We start from the raw sequence: 22,425 nt of genomic DNA, 5'->3' as shown, positions 1-22,425 counted from the left end.
AGTTAAAATCGAGTTCAAAAAGTTCTTATGTGACACATGTATCAAACATGTATAACACATGTATCTCACACGCAGGTATACATGGAAATACATGTGATACACATTTGATACAAATATGATACATATCTGATACACAATGTGATATACATGTTATTTTTTCATCTTCATCTTCTACTTCGAATTTTCAATTCAAATCACCTCAAAACTCCACCAAATCATCCCAAAACTAATATTCAAGCTTCTTTAGATGTACCCAATTTATTCTAACAACACTCACTCAAAAGAAAACAAAAATTTGACTTTCTTTGGTTACAAATAACTAATTGACTAATATTAGTAATATTTTATGAATTAGCTAATTTTTATAATAAGCTATTTATAAATGGACATAATTGATATTTTTTCGTAAGTTTTCGCGCTGGGCGAGTGTGGGACGGGTTCAAGAATATTTTAAAAATTCAAAGCGGTTGCGGGACGATGGCAGTTTTGACTTTTGAGCAATACATGTATCGTACATTACGGCTCTTCATTAAAAAAAATCAACTATTTTGTACTTTTCTGTTCAAGTAAATTTCTTATAGACTTTCTCAGTGGTATTTGGCATTTATAATTTTCCCCTTGCTAATCTTTAACATTTTTTTTTTAAAAAAAAAATTTAGTTCATTTATCTCCTCCTCTTTTTCTTGCTCCTTTAAGCTTAAATTTGCAGGTCATATCTAGCTATGATCTGGACGTAGATATTACAAATCATTCAAGCTCTTTTTCTTCTTTTTTGTTTTCCTTAAATTTCTTTAATTGTTCTATAAGGACCCATCGCATGACCAACACTTTTTGACCCGTTTATTTTTGTGCAAACTTCATAGTTCTCAAAAAGAAAAGAATATCGATGCCAGCTTCTGTCGGGTAGGAGCGTTAGCAGTTTTAAAAATATATACTCCTATTTAATACCGATTAATATAATTAACTTTTTAATTAAATTACTACTTTTATGGATTATTACGCTAAAAAACATTTTCTAACAATATAATTAGTAGACATCCATAATCCAGCAGCACAACAGGAACGGCTAAGAAAAAAGAAGAAAGAAGGCTATATTGCTAATTTTTTCTTTTAAAAAAAAATCAAAGAGAAACTGCACATTAAAAATGAAAAAGGGAAGTTTTGCTTCGCGGGGCGGGTTGAAAATAAAAAAAAATTGCTATGCGGTGCAGGGCGATAAGGGTTAAGGCTAAACTCGCCCCGCCCCATTGCCATCTCTCACAAAACTGATGACTGATCAGTAATAAAACTTCATCATAAGTAATTGAGGCTCTTCCAATTAATTTATATTGGTGAAAATCTACATTCAGTAAGCTAATCAACATCTATAAGCGGCTAAGCTGGTCATGAAGTGACATTTTCTCCCCTCAGATATATATATCCTCATGGATTAGTAAAGTTCCTCATCGTTTAGCTTTGTATTTATTTAATAATCTAACAATCTAACATAATCTAGACAGCCAACTCCAACGTAATTTTTGTTTTTCAACAGTTACTTAGTGATTAACTAGGAAGAATTTTTTACTTTCAATAAATTAAACATGGGTAAGGAATACATATGCCGTCATCAAAAACTAATAATATCAGTGAATAGCACTAAATAATACTCCAGTAGTGGAAAGAGAAAAAGAAGATTGCAATTCCAAATGAGAAAAAACACTTGTACTGAATAGCAGGAGCATGAGTCACAGCTCATATTTTATTTGGACATTCAAGGCTAACCAATTGTTAGACAGGCTAAGATAACAATGCAAATATACATAAAGAGCTGCAGTAATTTCAATAAAAAGGAGCCTGCTACGTAAAGAATATTTCTGCTCAAACAAATGAAGACTACACCCTACACTCTCAAGATGCTACTATTTACACCTCGTCAAGACAAATTTAAACCACTTGTCTACCAAGCTTGTCCAACATATAATAGAGAGAACCATCATCATAGTACAGGTTGAGTGCTAACCGCTCTGCTCCTCTTAACAGGCAGATGCACTGGCCGGCAGGAAACTGTCCTAGAAGAAATGGCAGACAACAATTGCTGGCAACGTTAGTTACAAGCTGCTTCATCAATTAAGCAACTTTTTTAGATCACTGATCAATTGCTCTCTGGTTGCTGGCTCAACCTGCAGACCAAAACTTGAAGCTTGTTTCAGGCACCTTAAACAGGTAAAGATATAATAGTGGTGGAACAAAATTTTGAAAGAGTGACGGCTAACCTTCTGTAGGAGGGAAAGAAGACCCTGTGGTAGAGCACGTAAATCCAATGTCGAATCGCCAATCTTTGATAACTGAACTAGTACCTTTTGCACCCGCAACTGTTGTAATTGTTCCTCATAGTTCTTGGGGTCATTCTTCCATGAGAAAAAGGCTTCATCATCTATCCAAGAATCTACTTTGCCTCCTTTTGAATCCAAAAACCAGGTTTTCACCATATCCATAGCGGATTTGTAAGAAAGCTGGTCCCCTGCAGCATTCCTCACAGTTTTGACCAACATCTCCTCCTCCACTCTTCGAAGCAGACGTCTGTAAAAGAATGAACGAGAAGTTTCCCAATTTACTACTTCACGGATCACCCCCTTCGCTGCCATTCTTAACGAAGTATCATGCAATTCTGCAAACTTTGTAGCTATCTGCGTGTATACTGGCAAAAGCTGTGTCTCACGTGTTTTAATTTGCTGCTGTAAGGCCTCAACATTAGTGTATACTCCTGCAGTCCTGGCTTCCTGAAGCATTAACTTGAGATTTATAAGCTGTTGGTCAAGCCTACCCATGCACTCCAGTAGTTCTTTTGTTCTGAATTTAATTTCAATCATACCTTCTGGCTCAAGGACATTTCCCTTGGCTGTCCGTTCTGCGTACATTTCAATGTGGTCTGAATTGATTTTACTATCCACAACCACCCATGCCCCACCACGGAGTTCACCCATCATAGGGATGTAAACAAAAACAGGCTGTTTGTACGTTCTAAGGTTCTCAACAATGGTTGATCCTGCCTGAAGGATACCTTCAAAGAGATCCCTCTGTCCACCGGAAAAGCCCCTCCAGTTGGCAAGAATGAAAAGAGGTAACTCCTCCCTATTGAAGTCCATCAATGCTTGAGCTGTTTTAGTTGCAGAGTCAGGAAACCATACTTGCCCTGCTTGAGGGACAACCCTTTCATGAGAATCGAGCTGTCCAGGATCGGCAGGGATTACTTGCATCATAGTTTGTGTCTCAACAGCAACTATTCCTACAGGGATTCCTCCGAGTTTTGCCCTGCCTGTCACAACAGTTCTTGCCCAACCTTCCAGTGTCTCAATGAAGCTATCCTTGTCAAAAATGCCCCCCAGCCACTTTCCACTTGCATCCGTGTGGCCAGAGATGGCAGCACGTGGATCACATGCGGTCTCTGGGAAGTACTCAACAGGTCTCTGTGGAGGATCCAATGGAGTTGAAATAGGAAGTGGACCACCAGAATATGGCGGAACGAAGCTCAACCAATTTAAAATCTTTGATATCCCCTCGAGGTCATCAGAGACAGTCAGATGAACAACACCATTAGTTCCCATAATTTTAGGTCCGCCAAGTTGCATGTGGGAGCTATAAACTTCCCGGCCCAAAAGTTTGTTAAGTGCAGAATAACCAGTAAGAATAATTGGCTGATCAAGCCTCTGTATACACCGCATACCAAGACGAGCAAGATAAGCACCTATTCCAACTGTTCTCCCGGTTACATATGTCAAGGTAAATGTTTCATGGTATGCCCGAGAATAAGCACTTGCAATGGCTCCACTGCCACTTAAGTTCTCAACACCCAGGCCATCCTCTTCTCCAATAATAGTATCTATCACCCATCGAACTTCTCCATTTGACAGCTTCAATTCATGTGCCATGACAGAAGATTTGATACGTTCATGATCCTCAGGAATCAAGTATATATACTGAAAACCACGCTCGGGGTTCGATTCATCAGACCATCCAACTTTAAAGCAAGATTTTACCTCCTCAGCTGCACCAATACGAGCCCCTGAATTTGCTGCTAAATAAATAAGTGGCAGTTTCTGTGTGCAAGAAACACCAGTCACTGCTTGGAAAAATGCATCCTCGCTTGGGCCAAAAGATCCATTTATGAAGGTGACATCATTTGCTACAACAAGAATTTTCCTGCCCGTAGGGAACTCAGGAGTAGACATTTCCATAATCCATGCCACCATGCCGACGTCATTGAATCCAGGCTGGCGCTCCACAGGGACAAGAGGAGTACCCCAGCTTCCTTTTTTGTCAACAAAAGTTAACTCTGTGACTTTCAAGAGGACATTGTCCTTAGGCTTGTCTGTTCCAGGATTATGACTTGCCCAAGACTTCTCCAGTGCTGCTTTAAATGCCTGCACAAGGGAATTTTATGATATGTTGACATTGATCCAGATGGTAATAACTGGCATAATGTCTACTTTCATTCAAATGTTTACCAGTGGAAAATCATAGCAGTAAGTGGTGTCGTTCTTGCGGGCTAAAAGCCGTTTCTGGTCGAGCACAGCCAGCGGTGGATAAGGTGCTGTTACTGGCACTCCATTCAAAGGACCATGGCCAATAGCTGAATGATACACTACTCTTTGTACACCTGTATCTTCCACTTCTCGATAAATCTGAGAGTTCAATTTCGAATAGCATGATGTCAATGTTAATCACAGACTTCTATGGCAGAAACTAATACTTGAAGTTGGAATGAAACAAGTCATGAGGCATTAGTATGTCCGCCGGAATGCAGGTCCAGCAAATGGTTTAAGTCAATACAACGGAACAACTTATCTGAGTCCAAAAGTTCATGGGCTAATAGAGAACTAGACACCATTTCCATTATAAGCATGATTAACTTCAAGCTCTTTACCAGAAAAGGTAATAGAAGAAAAAAGAAAAAAGAAAGAACTAACAAAAGAAAGTAACCATTCACGGTTCAAGCGCAAAGCATCGACTGATATTTGCTCTCTAACACAACAGAAGTCAGTTTTGTATCAGATAAGCCATCAAAAAATTTCAAGTACATACTAAATTCCACTTACATGCACAATGCAGGTGTGACCTGTCACATTCGCAACCACAATCCTCCAAGCACCAGTTGCGTCTCCTGCAGATGATATCCAAAGTTTCACTTCCCACTCACAAACGCCTAACCTGTGCATCCTCACACCAACAGAAGCATTGATTTCATGAGCTAGCTCTTCTAAGATTTTCTGAACTTCCGCTTCTTTGTGCTCGTTATTTACGTCTGCCCTCCTGCAACAGAGTCATGAAGTGAGCAATGGGCCAACTTTTGTCCCTAATAGCAAGCATAAAGACAAAAAAATTACTGACTTGTGGTATGGCAACAAATCATCAAACTCTTGCTCTCGTAAAATATACAAGTACATATGAGCATGGTCAGCTTTGAGAGTTGAATTATGGAGATTAAGTTCAAGCTCTTCCAGTGCAGATATTAAGGACCTCAATATGCTCCTTGAAGTAAACGGCAAATTCAAAGAGGAATGAGCCGTTCCCTGATTTAATCCTTGATACGCTAGTAAACCATCATCTGTTGGTTGTCTTACAAGTGTTCTGAGAAACATCCTCTGGATTGGATTCTGCTTGTCTACAACAGTGTAGAGGTGCCACTGACGGTCCCGGGATGGAGTATACTTTATATTATCATAGATTTTAAGCTTTTCCTGCATTTCCGGGAAATTATGAACCTAAGATCAGCTCATGGTCCAAGAATTACAAAAATAAAGCATCAATAGTAATATAGGATATAGTTAACAGGAGAAAATGTAGTTAAACAAAATACAAACCAATTCAAGATAAATGGATAGAGGAGGCTCTAGATGACGCAGTAGAGCCTCCTCCTCATAATATAGCTTCTCTGTTGACCAGTGAAAGGAGTGCCTCATTGGCACCCTCCCTTCATCTCTTTGTATGATGCAGCTGATAACCCCTACACCTGCACTTTTAAGGCTGGCGCTCGCATCTTTGTCTCTCAGTATTTTGGCTAACTTGTAAATTCTCTCTTGAGCCTGATCTTCATCACCACTGCAAACAATGGTTTGTACCATAAGTCAGTTTCTCGCAAATCATTGGACCAGATACACATGTAAAATATTTGGCCATGCCAGATAGAGGTCTATCCTATTACTTCCTTTTAACGGGCATCTATTTATATGTGCCTCATGATTTATCCATATATCTAACTTAAAAGTTACTTTAGCAGTAGAAATTTAGCTGCGAGATCAAACATAATAACACTTTTGATACCTATCCTGAAGCAAACTCATTTGGTTGTTGATGCCCACCAATGCAATGTGCAGCATGTTACCATGACTGACTGGTTGAGTCGATCCATTCGACATCTCTGCATGCAAGTCATGCGCAGTCTCCCTTAATGCAGAATTTAATACTGTTGGCAAGAGTTGGAGAGATTTGATAATAACCATGGCTCCCCATTTTCTCTCACTGTGTTTCTCAACTAACGGTTTTACTATCACGTTGTCTCCTCCAGACCCACTCTTTCTCTCCACATGCTCTTCCATAAACTGCCATGTAGCTATTAGTCCAGATCTGTGCCACTGCATCCTCACACTCCCTTGAACGAGGTAAGGCTGGAGTAGATATCAAAAGTTAAATTAAAAAACTATACATATGTCTTAAATATAGATGCGCCGAAACAAGTAAATCAAGACTTTGAAATACAGTACCTGATAGAGTCTACGAATGTAAGTCTCCACAACCCGCCTCTGAAGGGTGTGATCACTGTGATCAAAAAGGCCTACAAGTGCATCTTCGACTGCTAACGGAGCACTCACTAGAACTTCCATCCTTTCGTTGATGGCACTTTTTCGCTTAGGAGTATCCATGCTGTCACCTTCTTCAGTGAACATCTCCAGCTCAGAAAGATTTCTGGCAATACTCGAACGTAGTTCACTCAGTTTAGTCTGTTCGAGGAGTTGACTGGACTTCAGTGCCAGCTGTAAAATGAAATCGAGAATTAGAAACTCTGTCAAGGAGTTTCAACGTAACCCACTTAACAATACAGAAACTGATAAATGATGAGAATCACAGAATGTTGTCAAACAAATTCACACTAGGTGATTTTTTAGAAGGCAAACTACATAAGTTACCCCCTGAACTATAGACCAAATCCCTGTTACACACTTTTTGCAGACGAAAATCATCTTGCACTCAACCTTTCCAGAGTGTGCCTAAGACACACTACTTTTGTTTGACAAATTTTTCAAAACATATGTAATATCATGCACCAATAAAGTCGTGACACGTGTCATTATTTTTTATTAAAACATAAAACACTTAAAATTACAACTATACCCCTTAACCATCTTCTCCATTTCATTTCTTTCTCTTCTCTGCAAATTACCCCCTTTCATCTCATCTTCCCAGACACCCCATGACCTTGAAATTACATATCTTCTCTGCCACCCTTCTCCACCTTCATCTATCTTCCATCTCCGACAAGAAGCCCATGACCTTGAAATAACATATTTCCAGCCCAACTCAACCAAAGTTGAAAGTGATACGGCCTAATTGATTTATTTGTTTTCCAACTGCTTCATCAGTTCATCTGCTTTCAGGGATTTATACATCTTGAACAGTTAAATCTTATTTCATTATCAATGACCAATTTTATTCAACCAATTTCGCTGATACCAAATCTAAAATTCATTACACAAATCAAATTACAAGCTAATTGTATTAACTGAAATTTTAGTCATTGCTCATTACTTTGAGTATTCTGTTTAAACTCAGTTTTACTAAAGAGCATTCATAAAAACTTGCTCTATTTGTCAATTTGACTTATAACTTGAAGTTGCCTTTGCTTCTGGATACCGCGAGTGCTAACAAGCACCAAAAAACTATCCATATTTTCCACTTGCCCCCCCTACAAAATCACCCACTTTCCTATCCATCATTACAGATCTGAAAAAAGAAAGCGAGAACAGAAAAATGGGAGATGAAATGGTGGAAGTTATGTGTGAAAGAGATGAAAAGGGGGGAGGCGTATGAGGAAGAAGAAGAGAAGGGAGGGGTGGGGTTCTGGTAACAATTAATTTAAAACAAAGAAAATATATAAAATTTTGACATGTGGCACTTAAACATGAATTGATTTTTTTTTTAAAGGGTTCACGCTCTTTATCTTTTTGATTATACACGTGCCTTCCATGTAATAAAAGTGGTGTGTCTTATGCACACTTTGGAAAGGTTGAGCGTGCAAGATGATTTTCGTCCGCAAAAAGTATATAACAGGGATTTGGTCCATAGTTCACTTATGTATTTTGTCTTTTCTAGAATGGTATCTAATGATGAGCCACTAAATGAACCATTAAAAGAATATAAGGATCCTTTGCATTTTCTTTTTTTTTCCCTTCCTTTTGCTTCTTCTAATGATCGGTATATTGATTGATTGATTGAGAGAGAGAGAGAGAGAGAGAGAGAGAGCAGAAGGATGTGATGAAGGATTGGGACTAGATGGTCCCCAGGGAGAGCAAGAGTCATTCCAGGAAGTTTTGACTTAATATCAAGATTGTATGTCAAAGATATGAAAAGCAAAAGATAAGGTTACTCAAGTTCCCGCAAGCACAGGACAATGCAAGTACGGATATCAATGTCTTTACAAAAGATGTATGGAATACCAACCTCGGAATAATTTGTATGGTTGAGTGCTGAGAAACGGATAAGTTTTTCCCTGTATGCTGCAGGATTGGGATATACCAGTTGCTCCATCAGACTAAGTATAAGCTTATTTTTACGCCTAACACCCTGGAAAATAACACATTAATGGTACCGCATATTTTCCAGCTTAACAACAGCAGAAGAAAGGAAAGTGAATACATTAACAATTAGCTTATACCTGATGAGAAAGCACTATGTCGACAACCTTCAAGAGATCTTTCTTATATTGAAGCCGGAGACGTTCAATCACATCAGCCTGAAAAAGGAAGGCATCAGAACTGAATAACATAACATAACCAAGAAATCAAGATATGCAATGTTACATATTGACAACATGATAAGATGGAGAACATGCAACAATAAGTAGCATTTTGATAATCCAAATGATCTTGAGGCCTTCTAGAGAGATGATTGACAATAAAATATTAGCTTCTTATGGTACATAATACAAATAAGATGAGAATGCATAAGATGATCTACAACGTAAATCATTTTAGAAAAATCATGGTATACCGTATATGAATAGAACAGGCCGCTTTGTTGGAAAGAAGTTGGGTATTGTTTACCATACCAATAATAAGAAAATTCTGTTAAAGAAAATGGAAAGGCCCCTCAAGGGATTAAGGCTGACTAAGTCGGAGGAATTAAGTTTTCTGGTACTTTACATTTCTAGTATCTCACTTTGAGTAACTCTATATCCTCATATGATATAATGGTTATAATTTTCTATAACCGTTGTTTAATTGCAGATGCTGAAGGTATATATTCCAAACTATAAAGATGCTCGAACTTAGATATCTAGTCATGCAGAGGATGATTATCACACAATAATTGTTTGCATTACAACCCACCTGGATATTGTCACTAAACAATTCTTCAACAGTTAGATACTCTTCAAAAAGGGAATGGACGATACCACGGGCATGGCTCTCTCTTCCACCCTCATAAGACTTGACGAGACTCATTAAAGGTTCAACTAATCTTTCTTGAGCTCCTTTTTCTTTTTCTGAGCAGGTTCTTAGGTGAGCCTAAAGCAAAGCAGAGAATGATAGACAAATAAATCAATGTTAGAAAAGATAGTATGTGAACGTTAAAAAGAAATAACCAAAAAAAATTAGTGTGAAGAAAAAGAAAATGTAGTAAAAGACTCACCTCAAGGACACCTCTCAGAATTCTAGCAGGGAAGTCGACAGTTTGCAAGCCCGAAATCCCCTCATATTCCTTATATTTTGCTTCCAACTGCAACAAGAATACATAAAGCGAAATAATTAGCCAGAGATCTACTAATTTCCCATAAGAGAGGAAAGAAATCATTATCCGACCATTTACCTCATATCTGAGGTCCTTCGGAAGTCGTGTTGCCAGTACGGAGAGGCATTCTTGCCACTGTAGAAATGGAAGCTCAGGACTGTCTAAGCAACTTAGCAAGTTATGAACCACCTGGATCGGAAGATTAAGTTGTGTTCATCAGAATTTATTTCATTATGTATTGGTTAAAATATTTTCTAGATAACTGTTCACAAAAAGATGTTACACAAGCAATTACATTCTACATCAACTCCAAATTATAAGTTACCTACATCATCAACATTATGGTCATATCCGGCAAGAATCATCCTTGTTGCATTAAGACTTGCGGCACATCTCTGATGAACTTTTCCAGATATGGCAGTTGGAGGTTCCAAAATAGGAAAGCTTCCACGAAAAGGCTCTGCTTTTCTTACTGCAGAAGGGTCATCTAAATCAAGTGATGCTATAAGCTCACCAGCCTACAAACAAAGTTATCTTTAAGTTGCTGCGGAGAAAAGAAATATATGCTTTATTGCTAATACAGTACCTGCATTGCTTGACCTTCAGACATCTTAAAATGGATAACTCCTGAAGCAGGTGAAAGAAGGGGCATGCACATCTTCATCACTTCAACCTCTGCATAAGGTGTGTCAGCATCAACATGACTACCGTCAGACATCAAATATCTCAGAAGTTTGCAAGGTGTCTCCGCAATTAACTTTGACGGATCGTGATCATTCTGGAACCGACGAAAGCTATATATAAGAAGGTGCCGTTTTTTAAATAAATAAAAATATATTGGGAACTGAATAATTATCGGCACCTGCAGCAAGCATGTTCTTCCATCTATTAGAAGGCGAGTTCCAGCTGCTTCCTCCTCTGCATATATAACATGACTGTTTCCATCCAGCTGCAGTGATCAAGGGAACTTAGATGTAATAATATAATTTTCGTATTTGAAAAAAGAATCAATTAGTCTTTCCCCACATTGGTTCTACAAATTCTATGCAACATAAAAGCTTATGGCTACTACAGACAATAGTGTAGTTTCTGGTAAAAGGGTATATAGAGAAGTTGCAGAGGGATTGATTATTGCCTGCATCAGTAGTCCTCCATCACGCAGAGTATGTATTTCTGCTTCGATCTCTGACTCATTCATCCTCAACCTGTAGCTTCCTGGTCCTCCCCTCACCATATTAATCTAAGAGACAAAACCGACCAATTACTAAGTTGCAAACAGTCCATGAAGCAGAATCAAAAAAGAACTGGAAACAACTTTATCACTCTTTTGTAGCGCTAGCAGGATAGTATTAGCTAATTTCCCTTTTTCTACTGATACCACGAAGACAACGTCACAACAACATGTAGAATGAAGCGAGTACAGCATCCTACTTACTGTGTACTTGCTCCCTTCAATGTTTAGTGAGACTTGAGAGCTCACAAGGGAAATATGCTGCACATAGATGGATGATGGGTTATTCCAAAAAAGAGATGGAGAAAATGTAAGATTTTGACCAGGACAAACATTCTGAGACTGAATACCTTGGGTGGGATTTGTCCTTTTTCAAGATAACCAATATATTCAGAAACCAAGGCTGCACCACTTGCAGAAGCTTTCTGAGATTGACAAGTGACAACACGGTATACTGGTATCAATTTTGCAAGTAAATTCCCAAGATAAAACCTTTAGGAATCTAACATCAGTCATGAAACGGGAAACTTACATAAAGAGCTCCTCCAACCACAGAAAGATACCAAGGAGGTCTTTCTGCTCTAACCCTCATGGCAATTCTACTGTCCAACCAGCCGGTATGTATCTTATTTTCTCTGTAATCTGAAGCCTGCAGAAAATGTGTAACTTAACGCAGAGAAATAACACTCGGATGGAGTTGGTCCTGAACTTTTTTGATTATCTGAGACTCTTACATGCAATAGATCAATTGTGTAATCAACATTTGTACGAATCTCTCCTCGGATCTGGATTTCCTTCAGTCCAAGGACCATATTTGCAATGGCCAGGGCTCTGGACTCTCCAAAAGCAAAAACATGTCCTGCGTCAAGATATAGCAATCCATAAATTCAATAGGTTAGACACAATATTTAGAGTTTTTTGCTGGGCACTCATATTTTGAAATACAAGGTATGATATCTGATAGCGTATGTGGAAACATTTTTATAAGAACTTCTAGCAATTTTCCAGCCAATGTTTGATAACACTGTCACAAATTTATAGGAAGAACCAGAATAGAGTTGGCATAAAAATGAAGCAAAGTCAGAAATAGGCTAAATGCACACTCACACATACACAGAAAAGTTGAACGTAGCAGAAATTTGATGCAAATCTGCACGGGCTGACACAAACCCAGATACAAGTTTGATATTTCTAATTAATCTTGTGTTAGATAGCAATTTCCTATTGTTAACAATTCTTCTGGAAACAGCATGAGTTTAATAGCTATGCTTTAACTAGTTCACAAATTAAAAAGAGATTGATATATGCATGCTTCACTGGTGATTATTCTTCAGTTAAGTGAAAGTAATTAAACCTGGTTTATAATGTTTTTAACTTATAGAGGTGGGAAAACTGCATAACACAGCTTGAGATGCAAAGGAACTCTTTAGTCCTAATGCATCTTCTGAGGTATGCTTTTGTCCATAAATAGAATGATGCAAAGTATTTCCCGAAAGAAGAAACGAAGGAATTCAAATGAAAAGAAAAGTTCATAATCTTTTACAAACTCGAGTCGTAACCCTGGTAGACCCAAAAAAAGAAGCAACTGCCTAATTGAAGCTGAATATTCTAGGTTGATATTAAAAAAATTTAACTAGGAAAGTGATAGAGTCCTGATTCTAAAGACATATTCTAGAAGAAAGTATCAGCGAAAGGATAAAGAATTGAATAATCTTGATGAAGTACAACTGCTGCAGTTTCTGAAATGCATATCTGATGAAACTGTCAACCAACAACTGCTCCAGCAGTTTAGTATATTCCTAGTTTTTAGTTGTCTGATCTTATCTTATTATGTGGTTCTATAAATATGTAATTAGTACTAGTTATTTAGGCATGTTCTATCAGAAGTAAAAGTACTTTATTTGGAGCCTTGTCCTCTTCGTACGGACAACTTTATAGGTGTAATTGTGTTTAAGATTCTTGCACAAACTATTGCCAATAATATTAACTTCTTTATTCTATTTCTTCTATTTTCTACTTCTAGTTACTATCAGTTTGGTATCAGAGCAGATCGATCCAAAATGGTCAATACCAGATCTTCTAATTCTCAAGAAGACGTTCCCAATGTTGAATCCCTTGCCCGACAATTATCTGTCATAGCATCAAAATTGAATTCAATTGATTCACTGGCAGCAGACATTGAAAGCCCAGACTGGTGGCACCCAACAAGAGGAAACCAGTTACCGAACCCGTCATGGAGGAAAGTCCGCTTGGCAAGAAGAGGAAGAAGATATCAATAGTCCAAGGTGGCCAAAAAATCCTTCACGGAGGCCACACACGAAGATGGAATTCCCTAGATTTGAAGGAGGTGATCCTAGAGGATGGATTTTGAAAGCAGAAAAATATTTCTGCTACTATCAAACTCCAGAAGAACATAAAATTGACATTGCAGCAATGTATCTAGAAGGCGATGTTCTTGATCTCTTCTCTTGGATTAATCGTGAGCGGACGTTGTTGTACTGGAAAGAGCTTGTGAAAGCATTGCAAGAAAATTATGGTCCTGCGGAGTTCCAAAACCCGGACGAGCATCTCTGTAGCATCCAACAAACAGGTTATGTACAGGAGTACCGTCAAGAATTTGCAAAACGTTCTTCTAGAGTCACAAACTGGCCAGATCATTGTTTGTTAGGTGTGTTCTTAAATGGGCTAAAGGAAGAACTTAAATCTGATGTTAGAATTCACAAACCCAGAACAGTTTACAGAGCAATGAGTTTGGCACTTGAATTTGAAAACAAATTAGGCCCAGTTCGCAGCAATAGAGGGCCTAATTGGACCCCAACCAGTAGACCCACTATACAAAACCCATTGCACTCTATTAAAAATGCCCAGGATAATGCTGCTTCTTCCTCTGCACATCAAAATTCACGAAGCAATGTTTCTACCAACCCATCAGCCTCCCAACCACTTCAAACACGAATATGGGATATCGAGAGGAGAAATCCCATGGCACAGGGACTTTGTTATCGTTGCCACGAGAAATTTGCACCAGGTCATAGATGCAAATCTACAAAACTATCTCTCATGGAACTTACAGGAGGAGATCAATTAGATGATGTTGATGACATCAACGCCACCAGCGGTGGTGACCCTCAAGAAGCTTTAGGACACTCAGTTGGTACTACAATGAAGCTTTAGGGTGCAATCAACCAGAGACAGGTTTTAATACTTGTGGATAGTGGTTCCACGCATAACTTTGTGGCTGAATCCATTGTAGAAGAGCATAAACTTCCAGTAGAAATTGTTCCAACATTTGGTGTGCAGATAGGGAATGGGGACATCATACGTTGCAATAAAGTTTGCCGGAATTTTCAAATTCAGTTGCAAGGCTTAACCATCATTGTAGAAGAGCATAAACTTCCAGTAAAAATTGTTCCAACATTTGGTGTGCAGATAGGGAATGGGGACATCATACGTTGCAATAAAGTTTGCCGGAATCTTCAAATTTAGTTGTCAGGCTTAGGCTTAACCATCACTTAGGATTACTACCCTTTTGCAATTAGAGGGGCTGATTTGGTATTTGGTATCAAATGGTTAGCTTCTCTTAACACTATTCAAGCTAACTGGAACGATATGTTCATAATTTTCAATTGGCAAGGGAAACGCTACAAATTGCAAGGGGTGAGATTGGCGAATTCCACTGTGGCTTCCCTCCAATCTTTTAACAAGTTATCAGAGAATCCAGGTAATCCAATTCAGACACTTTTAGATGAGTTTCAGTCTGTGTTTTCTGAACCGATCTCTCTTCCACCATTTAGAACATATTCCCATGTTATTCCTCTGTTACCAAATTCTAAACCTCCAAACATAAGACCTTATCGTTACCCACATAGCCAAAAGACTGAAATTGAGAACCAAGTTGTTGCTTTATTAGAATCCGGTTTCATTCGTCCCAGCTCAAGTCCTTTTGCTAGCCCAGTTCTGTTAGTGAAAAATAAAGATGATTCTTGGAGGTTTTGTGTGGACTACCGTAGCCTTAACAAAATCACTGTACCAGACAAATATCCCATACCCAATATTGATGAGTTACATGGACCTACTATTTTTTCAAAAATTGATCTACGTTCAGGATACCATCAAATCCGAGTCCAACCTGATGTTGTCCATAAAATTGCCTTCCGCACTCATTCAGGCCCTTACGAATTTCTTGTAATGCCTTTTGGGCTCACTAATGCACCTTCCACGTTCCAAGTTGCCATGAACGATCTTTTCAGACCATATCTTAGAAAATTCATCCTGGTTTTCTTTCACGATATTCTAATATATAGTCCTGACCCTCAAACACACCAACAACACCAGCAAACAGTCCTTCATCTTCTCTCCGTCAATTTCTTTTTTGCTAATCCAAAAAAATGTCTATTTGGACAACCCCAAGTTGGATTTTTGGGCCATGTGATTCCCTGAGATGGAGTAGCCGTGGATCCGGACAAAATATCCGTTGTTTTGGAATGGCCTGTGCCAAAAAATGTCAAGGAATTTCGTGGTTTTTTAGGTCTCACAGGGTATTACAGGCGGTTTGTTAAGAACTATGGGATCATTGCTCATCCTTTAACAGAATTGACCAAGAAAGATGCTTTTCACTGGAATGCAAAGGTAGAAGAGGTTTTTGACATCAGTTCCGGTGCTTCATCTTCCCGACTTTACTCAACAATTTACAGTTGAGTGTGATGCTTCATCTGATGGAGTAGGGGCTATTCTACTATAACAGTACCATCCCATTGCATATTTTAGTAAGGGATTCTCCTTTTCTAATCGCATTAAATCTACTTATGATCGCGAGTTATTAACTTTGGTCCTTGCATTGCAAAAATGGAAGCACTATCTTCTGGGCCGACATTTTATTGTCACCACTGACCATTGCAGCCTCAAATAACTCTTGAATCAACGGGTGACTACTGCTGAATAGCAACGATTGTTGCTTAAATTGTTGCCTTTTGATTTCACTATTGTCTATAAGTCTGGAAGTGAAAACAAAGGAGTTGATGCCTTATCCCGTCGCCCTCAACATGCTGATTTTTTTACTTTGGTAATGCCTATTCCATTAGACTTTAGTGATTTGAGAGAAACAATTGAAGTTGATCCATATACTAAGCAGATTTGAGATCAACTTTCTTCTGATCCTTCAACTCATCCAGATTTTTCGTTGTCTGCTAACCATCTTTATTACAAATCTCGGTTGGTTATTCCCGATTATCCTGAGCTCAAAGCCAAGATTTTAGCAGAGGCGCATGATTCTCCAACTGGAGGGCATGGAGGATACTTAAAAACTCTCAGAAGAGTATCTGCAAATTTTTTCTAGCCTTGTTTGAAGCATGATGTTAAGTTGTTTGTCCAGAATTGTTTGATATGCCAGCAACATAAATATGAAACATTAGCTCCAGCTGGTCTCTTACAACCTCTGCCTGTTCCTAACAGAGTCTGGGAGGATATCTCCTTAGACTTCATTGTTGGACTTTCTCCTTCTAATGGCTTTGATACTATTCTTGTCGTGGTGGACAGGTTTAGCAAATACAACCATTTTCTGGCTTTATTTCATCCCTTCACTACCGAAAGGGTGGCTGGTGTTTTCTGTAAAGAAATTGTCAGATTGCATGGTTTACCTCGCTCCATTCTTTCGGATCGTGATGTTGTTTTCTCAAGTATATTTTGGCAGGAACTTTTTCGCATTAGTCGCACGCGTCTCCGTATGGGTACTTCATATCATCCCCAATCTGATGGTCAAAAGGAGGTAGTCAATCGATGCCTTGAAACGTATTTGCGCTGTTTTGCACACGACAAGCCAAAATCATGGCTTCAGTATATACCTTGGGCTGAATACTCTTTCAATACTGGTTACCATTCTTCAGCCAATATGACCCCTTTCCAGATTGTGTATGGAAGAGAGCCACCGCCCTTGCATTCTTTTGTTCATGGGCGAAACTAAAATTGCTGACCTTGAACAGCAGCTCGTGGAGCGAGATCAGATGTTAACATTACTACGTTCCAATCTCTTGAAGGCACAATCCAGGATGAAATCTCAAGCCGATTCCAAGCGGCGTGACTTATCTTTTAATGTGGGTGATGCTGTCTTCCTTCGTCTGTAACCTTATCGGCAGAAGAGTTTAGCCAAACGTCCTAATGAGAAGCTTTCTCCTCAATATTTTGGCCCGTACAAAATTGTGCGCAAAGTCCTGTTGCTTATGAATTGCAGCTGCCTCAAACATCCAAGGTTCATCCCTTTTTTCATGTTTTGTTGCTTCGCCCTGCTCGTGGTTGTTCTGATGTTACCTCTCCACCACCCTTACCACTTTCGGGTGAATTGGAACTCATGTTGGAACCTGAAAAAGTTTTATCGCATCGTTGGGTGAAAGAATCTGGAGTGTCAACTCTGGAACTACTTATTCAATGGTATCATCGTCCTATTGAAGAGGCTAGTTGGGAAGACTATGACCTGCTTGCTGTTCAATTTCCTTCTTTCTGCCTTGAGGACAAGGCATCTTTCGGGGGGGTGCACTGATAAAGAGTCCCAATTCTAAAGACTTATTCTAGAAAAAAATATCAGCAAAAGGATAAAGAATTGAATGCTCTTGATGAAGTACAACTGCTACAGTTTCTGAAATGCATATCTGATGAAACTGTCAACCAACAACTGCTCCAGCAGTTAAGTATATTCTAGTTTTTAGTTGTCTGATCTTATCTTATTATGTGGTTCTATAAATATGTAATTAGCACTAGTTATTTAGGCATGTTCTATCAGAAGTAAAAGTACTTTATTTGGAGCCTTGTCCTCTCCATACGGACAACTTTATAGGTGTAATTGTGTTTAAGATTCTTGCACAAGCTATTGTCAATAATATTAACTTCTTTATTCTATTTCTTCTATTTTCTACTTCTGGTTACTATCAGAAAGCATCAACTTTTTCAGCTGAAAATTCAAGAAAAGTCAAAAAGAACAAGACAACTGCATAATTAAACTTCAGCTTACCAAACTGAGAATCTGAAAATTCATGAATGCCTCCACCAGACTGCAAAGAAAAAGATTTATTACGCTCGGCAAAAATTTAAGCACCCCAACATTCTATTTCCATCTAGTTTATAAGTACCTTGACAGAGAAGTACGCCCACACATTTGGTTTGCTCTTAAAACTCAGCTCCTACATTATGAAATGTAAATTAACAAATGTTCATCCTAAAAGCACAGGACTAGAAAAGGGAATTGAAACTTTCCAGAAGAAATTTTACCTGTACTTTACCACTGGTAGGCTTAAAACCGTCATCAGGATCCTCACTTGTTACACGTACAGCCACACAATGACCTTTTGGCCTTGTCGACTCAGCCTTGTCAAAATCAAATGGTGTCGCAGCAATAGATGTTTTCCTCCAAGCATCATATCCGGCACCATGTTCCATTCCATAGAATCGCCTTATTTCTAATAGAATCAATGAAGAAAGCTTAAAAATAGGAAAAGAAGAACCTGAACATCTTAAGCCGAGAAAAGTGATATCTGGTACAAAACCTGGAATTTGCCACAAAGGAATCCCCATTCCAACAGCGACTTGAGCTGCTGGCAGGTTTATTTCTGCTATCCATTCAGTAACGGGGTGTTCAACCTAATAGAATGAGAAAGATGTGATACAAAATAAAAAGGTTCAAGATCATCATGTAGGTGATCACAACCAACATCAACTTAATTCATTACTCTAAATGCTTCTTTAAACAAGCATGAAAGAATTATCACCCAAATGGAAAAAAAAGAAGCCAATGTAGATCAATGCCTTCCTCTACGTGGTGAAAAGAAATAGTGCACATTCAAGCAGATGGCAGTATCACCAACCTGTAACCGAGGGTTGAGTTCCAAGAAATAGTACTCTCCAGTGTCCATACTGTAAAGATACTCAACAGTGGCAGCTCCAATGTAATTGACACTTTTGGCCAGTCTTCTAGCAGCCTGCTCAAGTTTTTTCACTGTGTCTAGCGGAGCTACTGTAATTGGGCCCTCCTCAATTATCTAAGTTCAAGAAAATTAGACACATTAGTGATGACATTCCACTGATGTAAATGTGGCTGCCTCATGAAGGCTCTGCTAGTTGCTTCAACATTGCAAATAGAAGATAAGTGTTGTCTTTCAACTCATTACTAAACAATAATAAAAAATTATATATAAACTAACCTTTTGGTGTCGCCTTTGAACACTACAATCACGGCTGTGCAATGCTGCAACATTGCCATATTGGTCACAGAGTAATTGGACTTCTAGATGCCGACTCTAGTTATTTGAAAATCAAAAAACAATTCTAATGTTTAAAAGATACTCTCTCTCCAAAGATATGTTGAAGCATTAAGGCAGACAAGAAAGAAGATGGCTGAACCTGAGAAGCAACTTTCATTATAAATATTGGGGAGCCAGGAACTTCACCCTGAACTTGCTTGAATAGTGCCCTAACTTCATCATCATTATGAACCTGGAATGAGCAAGCAAGCCATGTACTTAGGTCGAATGAATACCTTATGTGTTCTGCTTAATTTTTCAATATTTTTTTCAAGAAGAATATATATTAAACTAATTGATTGCACTACTCGCAGCGCCTTGTTTATTAAAAGACAGACCTTTCTTATGCCTTTACCACCACCGCCCCAGGATGCCTTGATCATTGCAGGGAAACCTACATCTTGACAACTAGCAATTGCTTCTTCCGTCGTATGAACACATGCTTTAGCATATATTTCATCTGGGATAGAGACCAAAGAGCTTTCTGGAGGAACTTTGACCTGTGCCATTTACGAATTGTCCATTAAAAGCAGACTAACCACTGCGAAACCAACAGAATATAATCACAAGCATAAAGACTTACATTGGATCCACTCCATGGGAGAGTGGGTACTTCTGCTGCTTGAGCAATCAAAGATGAACCAATTTTATCTCCTAGTGCTGCCATTGACGTAGCCGGTGGCCCAAGAAATATGATCCCCTTTGCATTCAATGCATCTGGCAGTTCGGGATTTTCTGATGCATGACCCCAACCAGGCCAAACTGCATCAACATGAGTCATCTCTGCCATCTATGCAAAAGAAAGTACACCATGTATAAGTATTTACATTTTATTTTTGGCATTGTGTCCCTGGTCTTTTTACAAGAAGGTGTTAAGATGTAACAGATACAACCAGCTACACAGGCTAGACCAAGTTATCTGGAGACAAGTTGTTACCATTGGCTTGATGATCGGCTATAATTCATCTTGCATCAGGATAATGAGGTATATACATTATGACATCCTTAAAAAGATAGCTACAAACCTCTACGATGAGCTGCACATTGGCATAGTTGTTGTTATTCGTCCCACCAGGAACTTCTACAAATTGATCAGCTATTCTAATGTGCTCAGCATTTATTCTCATGTCCTCGGATGTAGCCATTGCAACCAACAAAATTGCCTTCTCTGTACCAAATGTCTCGTACGCCCACGTCCTAATACTACGTATAAACTTGACAGCTGCCATCCCATTGTTTGCAATTAAGATACTATTAATAGGCCGCTTCCCACCAAGGGCATTACAGAACTCAGCAACTTCAGCTCTAGCCATTGGAGACCTCAATGGAAGTGCACCATTGACGTGTCCATTTCCACTCTTGATCCTGATCATTGTTGGCATCCTTTGAGCTTCCGACATGTTGCAACGCCTGAAATCAAGAGGGAATGTACAATTTCAACAAGGGCTACTTTTGGCTGCAATAATAAATCATCCAACAACTATCAACTAAAACTTAATTGAGAGACAAGCGACCTACTTCTACTTCTTGACCTCCTATTTCATAATCCAGCCTTTCAAGTGACAAAACTAGATAACTTGAGCTATATCAGTATTAAAAAAAATAGTAATAAATAGTAGATTACTTAGGTTCGGAAAAAGTAAAAATGGATTAGCAACCTACCAAAGCAACTTTACATAAGACAAAAAATGCAGCATGAACTATATTATGATCATATGATTCAAAGTGAATAGCATTTCATCTCCCCTCCACCCAACCCAACCCCCCCCCCCCCCCACGCACACACAAAAAAAGATCTTTTTTATTTTCAATTGCAAGAGGGGAAGTACTCTTTCAACTAATCACATATCAACTCAAACTCAAAATATATATACTTAACAACAACAACAATAAAAACAACAACAGCACCCAAAAAAAAAAGGAAAACAGGAAACCAAAAAGAATTTTAAAAAATCAAGAATCTACAGTTGACAAATTACAAGTTAAATTCACCAGAGAGGTGCTCAGCAGTAAATTTAAACTTGTCCAGTTTGATTAAAAGAGAAAATATACATACCCGTATAGCAAATTCACACTGAAATATGAAATGGGGTGTCAAAAAATTGCAGAAAGTTTCAATCTTTTAGAGTAAGAATTAAAGAATGTGAATATTTTCAGTCTGATTGGGCCATGTGAAGCAATATGAATGGTTCAAGAATAGAGAGGAGACCACAATGTGAATGCACAAATCTGAAGTAGGAGATTGTTTTTATTTGCTCTACTGCACAGAAGAGAAGAAGAAGAAGTAATGGGGGTAGAAAATGGTGCAATTAAATTTTGGTTTTTTGTTTGGTTTGGATTAGTTGGGGAGTTCTTTAAATATGAACTCATCTTTCAATGACTCCTAGCACGTGGTACCTGCCTTTGCCACCCCACCCCATTCTCCTACCTTCAATGAAAAACTTATTTGCGTTTATATCTGATTAAACCAATTAATATACGACATTTGTTTTCTCTTCTTAATTAATTGATTTCTATATTCTTTATTAATGACTGCTAACATTAAATATAACTTAAGTTGATGGAACACTAAAAAAAAACTTTTTATTACCGCACGCTTCTTTGTTATCACTATGCCTCGTTTCTTTTTCTTTTTTTTTCTTCAGAAAAGACCTAAAAATGTCACTGAACTTTAAGAAATGGTCTATCCATATCATCCGTTAAAAAAATGCTTATTTCATGTCACTGTCGTACACATTTGGATCATCCATGCCATTATTGACTAACGGCAGTGGCATGGATGGGCCAAATAAAAATTGAGCCGTTAGTCAATAATGGCATGGATGGACCAAATGTGTAACAGCAGTGGCATGAAATGAGCATTTTTTTAACGGATGGCATGGATAGACCATTTCTTAAAGTTCAGTGGTATTTTTAGGCTTTTTCCGT

General features: G+C 38.4%; 1 protein-coding gene across 1 annotated transcript; it reads right to left on the bottom strand.

The window, feature by feature from the left end:
• Nucleotides 1-1,702: 1,702 nt before the first annotated feature.
• LOC107793469 (acetyl-CoA carboxylase 1) lies at nucleotides 1,703-21,827 on the bottom strand. The gene is made up of 32 exons (XM_075239873.1): nucleotides 21,554-21,827; nucleotides 20,523-20,907; nucleotides 20,081-20,287; nucleotides 19,836-19,997; nucleotides 19,598-19,690; nucleotides 19,399-19,494; nucleotides 19,063-19,236; nucleotides 18,745-18,838; nucleotides 18,470-18,657; nucleotides 18,331-18,381; nucleotides 18,213-18,252; nucleotides 11,947-12,071; nucleotides 11,745-11,861; nucleotides 11,563-11,637; nucleotides 11,417-11,473; nucleotides 11,117-11,221; nucleotides 10,844-10,930; nucleotides 10,568-10,759; nucleotides 10,311-10,499; nucleotides 10,060-10,170; nucleotides 9,883-9,969; nucleotides 9,582-9,758; nucleotides 8,909-8,986; nucleotides 8,695-8,817; nucleotides 6,741-7,010; nucleotides 6,301-6,644; nucleotides 5,841-6,078; nucleotides 5,368-5,717; nucleotides 5,076-5,289; nucleotides 4,485-4,661; nucleotides 2,253-4,400; nucleotides 1,703-2,159 (listed from the first exon to the last, which is right to left on the bottom strand). The coding sequence occupies exons 2-32, from the start codon at nucleotides 20,895-20,897 to the stop codon at nucleotides 2,103-2,105; spliced, it is 6,801 nt and encodes a 2,266-aa protein (XP_075095974.1). The 5' UTR covers nucleotides 20,898-20,907; nucleotides 21,554-21,827; the 3' UTR covers nucleotides 1,703-2,102.
• Between the last annotated feature and the right edge of the window lie 598 nt (nucleotides 21,828-22,425).

Source organism: Nicotiana tabacum, chromosome 20 (assembly GCF_000715075.1).
Source record: "Nicotiana tabacum cultivar K326 chromosome 20, ASM71507v2, whole genome shotgun sequence".
NCBI classification, from domain to species: domain Eukaryota; kingdom Viridiplantae; phylum Streptophyta; class Magnoliopsida; order Solanales; family Solanaceae; genus Nicotiana; species Nicotiana tabacum.
The sequence above is the reverse complement of the archived record's forward strand: the minus strand, read 5'-3'. Positions and strand labels throughout refer to the sequence as shown.

Excerpts from the sequence above, each read along its gene's own strand:
- LOC107793469 (XM_075239873.1), bottom strand. The coding sequence starts at position 20,897 with ATGTCGGAAGCTCAAAGGATGCCAACAATGATCAGGATCAAGAGTGGA. Across the intron at positions 18,839-19,062 it reads AACTCAACCCTCGGTTACAG|GTTGAACACCCCGTTACTGA; the intron begins GTTGGTGATACT and ends TCATTCTATTAG. Across the intron at positions 18,253-18,330 it reads GGGCGTACTTCTCTGTCAAG|TCTGGTGGAGGCATTCATGA; the intron begins GTACTTATAAAC and ends TTTTCTTTGCAG.